Source organism: Scomber japonicus, chromosome 12 (genome assembly GCF_027409825.1).
Source record: "Scomber japonicus isolate fScoJap1 chromosome 12, fScoJap1.pri, whole genome shotgun sequence".
In the NCBI taxonomy this organism is placed as follows: domain Eukaryota; kingdom Metazoa; phylum Chordata; class Actinopteri; order Scombriformes; family Scombridae; genus Scomber; species Scomber japonicus.
In genome coordinates this window covers 13,022,255-13,030,696 of record NC_070589.1, presented here as the reverse complement: position 1 = coordinate 13,030,696, position 8,442 = coordinate 13,022,255, and the positions used below count along the sequence as shown (strand labels likewise).

At 40.2% G+C, this 8,442-nt stretch overlaps 1 protein-coding gene across 1 annotated transcript; it reads left to right on the top strand.

Moving 5' to 3' along the window:
- The first annotated feature begins 232 nt into the window (after positions 1-232).
- gtf2b (general transcription factor IIB) lies at positions 233-8,435 on the top strand. Its single transcript, XM_053329660.1, has 7 exons — positions 233-264; positions 1,766-1,878; positions 3,952-4,085; positions 4,313-4,459; positions 5,086-5,215; positions 5,563-5,844; positions 6,855-8,435. Exons 1-7 carry the CDS (start codon positions 248-250, stop codon positions 6,986-6,988), a joined length of 957 nt encoding a protein of 318 aa, XP_053185635.1. The 5' UTR covers positions 233-247; the 3' UTR covers positions 6,989-8,435.
- The last annotated feature ends 7 nt before the right edge of the window (positions 8,436-8,442 follow it).

Here is an 8,442-nt window from a genome sequence, read left to right as displayed (position 1 = left end):
AAAAATAAATCAAAATAGTAAACAAATTAATGAAATAGATGGATTGTTGTCAGAAGTGATAAAAAGCGAGGGTAGATATGATACTCCAGTTGTTTTGCATGAGGGCAACGCCAGTGTCTTTGTCGAGTTTGACTAATTTGGGCTCTCTGGCTTCCCGTACTGTGAGGGGCACGTGATCGGTAGAGTCTATATATAGAGGTACTGCAATCGTTTGTTTCTTTGACATCCGGGCGGAGTGAAGAGAGACATGGCGTCGACAAGCCGGTGCGTAGCAACCCAAACATCGGCAAATAGCGCAGCCTCCTTCATGTGTGATTCTCACAATGTTATTCAGTAGAAACAAATAGTCTAATTAGACACGATATGAGACGTTTGAGCTGCTCCTACAGTATAAAATACCAGGCTTTTCTCCGCGTAGCTGCGATGTGTTTTGTGCTAGTTAGCCCGCTAGCTGGTTAGATGTTGCCAGAAGTGACTCTCTGTGTCCGAGTTATGTTCACTCAGCTTCGATTCATTATCACGGAAACGTCGCCTCGCATCGTAGCCTTGTTTTTGTCGCCGCTTGTTTGTTGTAACACAATTAAGCTTGGTGTAGTATGAAGCTGAAAGTACCGCTAATATGTTGACGTTAGCGGCCGGACAGCAGCACTGGCTCGGCTCTCTAAACTTGATACATACGTGTTTTTCTCTGCAGCTCGTCTACATTTAGACTTTTACGCAACATCAGTCAGCAGATGCGCCTTGTTAAAATCAGTACAATGAGCAGGGCACACTAGCTAAATATGATGTTTTCTTCTCCTCCCTCCTGTCTTTTGTTACGGCTGTCTGCCTGCTGACATCTTTGTCTTATCAATATGTAAATGCAAAGCTGAGAGTCAGAGTGGAAAGTGGAAATGGAAAAAATATTGTTGCTATATGTGTTTTGTTTGCCTCCAAGCGATGAGATACTCGGTTTCCGTTTTCACCTACATCAAAACCCAGTTTAGTCTGGGATTAAATTTAGCTTTGTTTTTGTTATTTTATGAAGTAATTAACCGAGGCAATTAGTTGATTAATCAATAAGTTCATGTCAGTCACTTTTCAAGCTACACTCTCAAATATACTCCTCCTTCTTCAGGAGGATTTGCTGCTTATTTGTAGATTGAATCTTAAGGTTTTGGGGTTGACTTGCAATTTATATACTGATTTTTTCCTCCTATTTTTTGGACACATTTATTATTCTTTGCCTACAGATTATTGAGATGTCTTTGTGCTGTATTTAGCACTGATAACAATTGCTTCAGCCATCCCCTCATCCTGCTGATCCCATCACTTAAATCCATTATAACCTAAAGCCACTTAAATTCACTCTGTAAAATGTGCAGCGGAAGAATATTCACTGCAGTTTTTCTTCTCAGCGTCAAACGGGGGAAAGGAAGCTAAAAGTGTAACATCTGGACTCACTGTTGCTCGTTCAAACATACCTCTCTAGGGAAGTAGTGATGTAAATGAGCTTTATTATTGTCGTCTCAGTCGTTTTTTCATTTGTAATTTCCTAACTAGTTTTCACAAGAGAATCACAAGCTGCCCGATCAGCAGTTTGAACGTATTTAAATCTTTTTCTCCAATTGTAGATGAAATTTTGTCGGGATGTGTCTTGTAATTTGACCTCAATGTGGACACTCCCAACTCCACCCAGTGTTTGCCTTCACTTTCCTCTCTTTCTGATCTTTATCTTGTATTCAAGCTCTTTGATCATGTCACTGTTGTTTTGCTCCTCTTGTAGCGGAGATGCTCTAGCCCTTCCCAGAGTTCAGTGTCCCAACCACCCAGATGCCATACTGGTGGAGGACTACAGAGCAGGGGACATGATCTGCCCTGAATGTGGCCTTGTAGTAGGTGAGTATACTACATTAGAGAGACACGCACTTTTGCTTTTCAGTGAAAGATCACATCCTTCCTTTCCATTTCGGTTTCCTGTATTTGTGTCTTTGTCTCGACCTCACTCAGCTGAACTCTTGAGATAACCAGATAATTTCACTCGTACATACACACAAGAGTTTCTCAGCACACTTCTTCCTGAACCTGTTTGGTTTTCAGGCATTGTATTTACCGATAATTTCACATGAGAACATTATCTGAGTCGACAAGCCAAACAAGGCAGCGGTTTCCAGAGTGTCAAATCTGAAATAGGATGGCTGCAATAAATAAATATAATACATAAATTTCTCTGTAACGTCACTCAAACTGCAGTTTGCTGCTGTAGGGTCCTTTCACCCAGATCACCAAAACCTTCTTTTTCCCACTCAGCCTCACAAACAGTCTATGTCAATGTGTTGAAATTACTCATGCAACACGTCTTTCACCACCCCACAGCTCAGCAGAGGCAAACTGATTTTTTGTGCCAATCAACACAAAGAAAACTAAACTAAAAAAAACACAGCAGTGTCATTTCCCAGATACACTGTCCATTATTACTATTATGATAAAGATTACAGACCTCCCTGTGGACAATTGCTCTCTGTGGTTGTACTTGCAGCACAAAATGTTCTTTGTAATTTAAGTGATCCGAGCCTTTAATTTGCTTCTGAGGGCAGAGGCAAGAACAATAAGCATAATATGAACCACACCTGCCTACATTCAACGTGAGCCCAGAAGAACACGATGAGCAGTAAGATGGTAAAGAGAGAGAGAGGGCCGTGCAGTAGAGGAGGTAATTGGGCAAAGAAAGGAAGAGAGATTAACAGCAAAGCTTTTAAGGAAATGAAAGGAAATGTACATTTCTGCCACAAATTTCACACAAATTTCAATTCTTTGTGCAGTTTCACTTTTCAGTGTCTGTCGATCAGCGTATATCGTCGAGGCGAATCACGCACAAAAGGCACAGATGTAAAGCGTATGCAGCAGAAAAATCCTTTGAGCATGTGACGTTAGACTGTAACTCAGAGCTGCCAGGAGAACACAGAGCTCTCCTCTAACGAGCCCCCTGAGCACAGACCTGCTCAGATGGGAGACGGGTGACGCCAGCCGCTCTCTGATGCAAGCTAAAGTGCCCTCTGTTCCTGCCCCCATAGCTTTGGCCGGACTCTGAGGAGATGAACGTCACTCTACCTCTTAGATATTAGTGAGACTGGCGGACGGTGAGGAGAGAAAAAAAAACCATAACAGGATTAAAATATGAAGAAATCTAATCCTCGACCCTGCTACGCGGTTCCAAGAACAGTCAGTAGTGATAACTGGGAGAAAATAACGGCTGCGGCTCAGGCAACACACTCCGCCTTTGAAACACATATTTTCCTTTGTACATCTCTGATTTGATTCCGTTTAATGACTGATCGGGTTTTGTTACGGTTGCCCCGCCTCACTAGTGCATACTGTGAGAGATGATATTGATGAAAGAAGACAGGGAAGAGATGATGAGTTACAAAAAAAAAAAACAGATTCAGAGCCACAATACTGAAAAGACAGTATTTATGGCCTTAGTTCACAGATGCTTCACAAGTTTCTGTTTGTCTGATAAAACACAAAGAGGTCTGTGAACACACTGAAGGAAGACAGGGACAATATTTACACTACTCCAGGCTCATGGAAATGTTTGCAGAGGGGAATTGTTCTGGATGTGGCACCTCGTCCTCGGGTTAATTATTCCAGAGGGATGAAACCGACACAACAACAAAATGACTCCTGTTTTCTTATGTGTGCAGACTTATTAAAGGTGGAGGTGATTCATTGAACTTTTAACACAATCTGACACATTTCTCAACCACTGTATGCCTCTTCTCAGTTTTTTAGCATTACATTATATATTTAGTGTTTTTTAAAGCTATGAATGTGGTGCATTTTATATTCCACACTTTCAATGTTATTCCTGCACAGCAAATACACCAGTTAAAGCTTCTTATGATGAATGTTAAAGAAGTTTTTTGCTTTTTCTGCCAGGTTTTGATTTATTTTATGTTTGTTTGTCCTCAGGTGACCGTGTAATCGATGTCGGCTCCGAGTGGAGAACGTTCTCCAACGAGAAAGCCCTCAAAGATCCATCCAGAGTGGGAGATGCCCAGAACCCACTGCTGAATGGAGGAGACCTGACTACCATGATCAGCAAGGTGACCCAGCTGTGTGCTTGTTGTTAGAAATGAGCCTCGTTGTTTTTATCCTGGTCAAAAATGTTCAAGGTGTTGATATTTTAGTTCCTGAAACCAACAAATAATTAAAAGGATGTGAAAAGACACTTGAGCCAATTCAATTTCTAAAGATGTTTGGGACTATTTCATCAGCTTTCAGATGTACATTAGACAGGAATTTTACTGACATCCTCTATTCGTCCCCACAGGGAACAGGCGCAGCTAGTTTCGATGAGTTCGGTAACTCCAAGTATCAGAACCGGCGGACCATGAGCAGCTCTGACCGGGCCATGCTTAATGCCTTCAAAGAAATCAGCACCATGGCGGATCGCATCAACCTGCCAAGGAACATCGTAGTAAGTTAAAAAAACAGAAACATGAAACTGTGATGTGCTTTTAGGATTATTTTGAAACAGTTGCAGCCCATTAGTAAAAAAAGAAAAAAAAAACACTTTAAAAGCCATATCGCATCACACACAAACACTTTAGCAGGCATGCACACACAGTCTGCGTGGGTGGGTGTGTGTGTGTGTGATCCATCTGTGGTCAGTCTTAATGGGTCGATGTTAAACTGGATTTTCTGATGTTTAAAGCCAGCTGACTCCTCAGAGGGAAAGGAAAACTACGTATGTGTGCACAGATGGAGAGAAATGATGTAATGCTGTGCTGTCAGGTGGTTTATTACTGATGTTATCCGTTTTTCCCCCTCCCATTAACTTGAGACGTTTCCTCTCTGATTGACACCATGTAGGTGAATTATTTAATATATATTTAAATATAGAATTAACTAAGAACAGGATGTGAAAAGAAGAAATTTAGTTAATACAAGTCCAGCACATTAAAAAAAATTTATTAAAATTGAACTTTTTTGTAAACTAACACTTAAACACATTATACGAGCAGGTTAAACTCCTGTTCACATTTCTACTAAAGGGACGCTAACTTCATGTTGATGTATGTTTTTTTTTTTTTTGCTCTACAGGACAGAACAAACAACTTATTCAAGCAGGTTTATGAGCAGAAGAGTCTGAAAGGACGAGCTAATGATGCCATCGCTTCAGCCTGTCTCTACATCGCCTGCAGACAAGAAGGTGTACCGAGAACATTCAAAGGTCAGTCTTCATCTACACACAGCACATGAAAATATGATACAGATGTTCAATCAAATGTTGAAATCTATTCTTTCCCTGGAAACACTATGCACACCTGAAGTGTTTCTCAGTGGGGTTTAGTCTGTCATGTGTAATTTGCCAACATTAACAAAATGAACACATCCACTTTATACATCTCTGCACTTTCTCCTTAACTTTATTATGAAAGTAACCGTAGAGACCAGATTTTTAAAAAAAGGGAAAACTAAAGTGAAGCGTAGATTTTATTGCTACCGAAACTCAATTTTCTTTCACTTCAACCCATGGAAACACGTCTCTTAGCCTGATCTGTTTGGTTTCCTCTGCAGAAATCTGCGCCGTCTCCCGGATCTCCAAGAAGGAGATTGGCAGGTGCTTCAAACTGATCCTCAAGGCGCTGGAGACCAGCGTGGACCTCATCACCACTGGAGACTTCATGTCCCGCTTCTGCTCAAACCTCGGCTTGCCAAAACAAGTGCAGATGGCCGCCACCTATATCGCCAGGAAGGCTGTGGAGCTCGACTTGGTGCCCGGCAGGAGCCCCATCTCTGTGGCCGCAGCAGCCATCTACATGGCCTCCCAGGCCTCTGCAGAGAAGAAGACCCAGAAAGGTGAGTGAGACCACTGGATTTATACTGTTGGTGGTCTAATGTTGTGTCCAGTTCAGACCAGACCACCAAATTCAGGATTTTGGACCACAGAATGATTATTTACACATTGTAGAGGTCTTCATGGGGCTAAAAAACTCAATCTAAAACAAGACCCCAACCTGACATGCATTCATTCAGTTTTAGCTGAATTGAAGGGAGACCAGTGGAGAGTCAGACCTCCAGACAAATAGAGCCCAGGTTAATTAGACCTGACAGAGATCACAAACACCGGCAGCATCATGATGTGCTCCCAGTTAATGAGTAGTGACGTGTTTTCCTGCACTTCACCTTTCACACATTTATCTGTACACAACCAGATCTGGGATCCACAGACCCCAGGACCCACATTTTTTCACAGATTGTGCCATTAATGATACACAGGCAGCATATAGCATGAAGTTCATTTGAGTACATATGCAGTATAAAGGCTGTTAAATCATTGAGTCTCTTATTTGTCAGTTTTATAGATAGTATAAATACCCACAAACTACTTCTCTTTTAAACAGTGATGATTTATATTTGAGAGATTTATTGTTTTGTGAGCATAATTTGCATCTGCAAACTAACAAGTGACTAAAGCCACCAGACAAAGCAGAGGTCAAAGTTTCCCCACTGAAACTCAGTCAAATAAAAAGTCTCACAAAAGTGGAAGTTGTCAAGTGTGAAGTACTCCAGTTAAATGTGCTTAGTTGACACGTGTGCTTCAGTCTGAAACTAGTAAAAGTGAGAGTCTGAATCATGTCCCAAAACACCTCGTCTATGTCACATCCTGCTGAAGTGTCCTTGAGCGAGACAGAAAGCAGCCTTGTAACTCCACATTTAAAGCTTTTTTTTTGATCGTTTCCCTGAATGGCTCAAAAATGATAATATATTTTATTTAACTACAGATAATTCCTCCAGCTGCTTTTTAAAAGGTTTCATTCTGTAGGTGCAGATTTCCAGCAGGTCAACTTTGTCTCTCTCCCCAACAGAAATCGGAGATATAGCCGGTGTTGCAGACGTTACGATCCGGCAGTCATACCGCCTTATCTACCCCCGCGCCGCTGAACTCTTCCCTCCAGACTTCAAATTCGACACACCTGTCGACAAACTGCCCCAACTGTGAAGACGCTCCCTACACAGTGATATTTTTCTGCTGTACTTACAGGATTGTATTCTCTTTTTTTTTTTTTTTTTTTATAATCATATTTGTGTTGGATTTGGAAGATTTTTTTCTTGTCCCTCCTAAGACTTCAAGCCTCGGTCAAGGCAAACTCACAGGAATAAAACGGACACACATTCCAGTGATTGAATAAACAGCTTGCAGACTGTACTTTACAGTATTTCAATTGTGTATATACTGTATCATGTATATTATGTCCAAGTGGGAAAATGTAATTGATGCTTGCAATTTTAGGCTGGTTTCATACTGTATACATAAAACTTTGTTTTTGTAGAAAAATGACCAGGTTCTATTTTGTTAGTTTGTTTGAATTGTTATGGATTAATTTAAAACCAACAAAAGATTTTCAGTAAAGCATGGTAAGCAGCTCATGGTTTGAATAACATTAAACGTTTGTTTACATAAAACCTGTTTTACTCAAATTCTTCAAAATGGGGAAAAAAACTCCAGTTCAACTTCAGCTGTAGTTTCAATGACATGAGTTCAAGCAATTAATTAAAAAAAAACCTAACTCATGAAGGATGTGTACAAATAAAAACAATGCCACTATTACAAATGTTTAATTTGTGCATTCATGATAGGTAACAAACAACTGCAAAAATTCCTTTTCTGATTTTTACACCGGGATGAAGAGCGACAGTTGTGACTTGAGAATTGGTGTACCATCCGTAAAGTTCTTGTCTGTTCTGGCAACAACATGCACAAGCAAGGAATAAAAAAAAAAAAAAAAAAAAAACTTTGTACAATCTATTTTCATCATTAAGAAACGTAGATAATTAAAAACTATTGATAAAATTAGTGCTTTCAGCTTGTGTACATACAGTATGTATATATAATATACCCTGCCCTCCCCTGTAGTGATTCATATCAACAGCTCTGCAAACATTTGAGTCAATTTCTAGAAAACATGCAAATTGACAGAAAGTCATGGGCTGGTAGAAGGGAAGACCTGAAGTGACTGAGTTTAATGTTTACTGTTCCCAAATAACTCAGCACTTGTGGATTTTTAAAAAAAATCATCACTGGATTCACTGTCAGACCATCCACCAGATTACATTTATTTATTTTTTTTAAATCAAGTTTTCTTTTTTTGTCTGCAGCTTCTAGAGGGACAGGATGAGTTTGGTTTTGGTAGCTGTAACTGTGCGAGTCACTTTTTAGTGTTTCCACTCTTGACTGAGGTAACGACGACAATGCTGTCAGGTGAATAAAAAGAAGAAAAAAAAAAACAGGACAACAGGATTTGAAATTCAACTGAACTCATCTTCATGTCAGAAGCACAAAGTTTGATTTCATTGCTCAAAAGCTTGAATTGAGCTGAAGCTGCAGAACCAGGGCACATCTAAAAGAAAACAATTAAGGGTTTTTTGCATTGTTTAATCTGGTCTAAACGCATC

What these genes read in the sequence shown, in the direction of transcription:
- gtf2b (XM_053329660.1), top strand. An exon ending in TGAATGTGGCCTTGTAGTAG is followed by an intron (nt 1,879 to 3,951) that starts GTGAGTATACTA and finishes GTTTGTCCTCAG; the next exon opens with GTGACCGTGTAATCGATGTC. An exon ending in TGTACCGAGAACATTCAAAG is followed by an intron (nt 5,216 to 5,562) that starts GTCAGTCTTCAT and finishes TTTCCTCTGCAG; the next exon opens with AAATCTGCGCCGTCTCCCGG.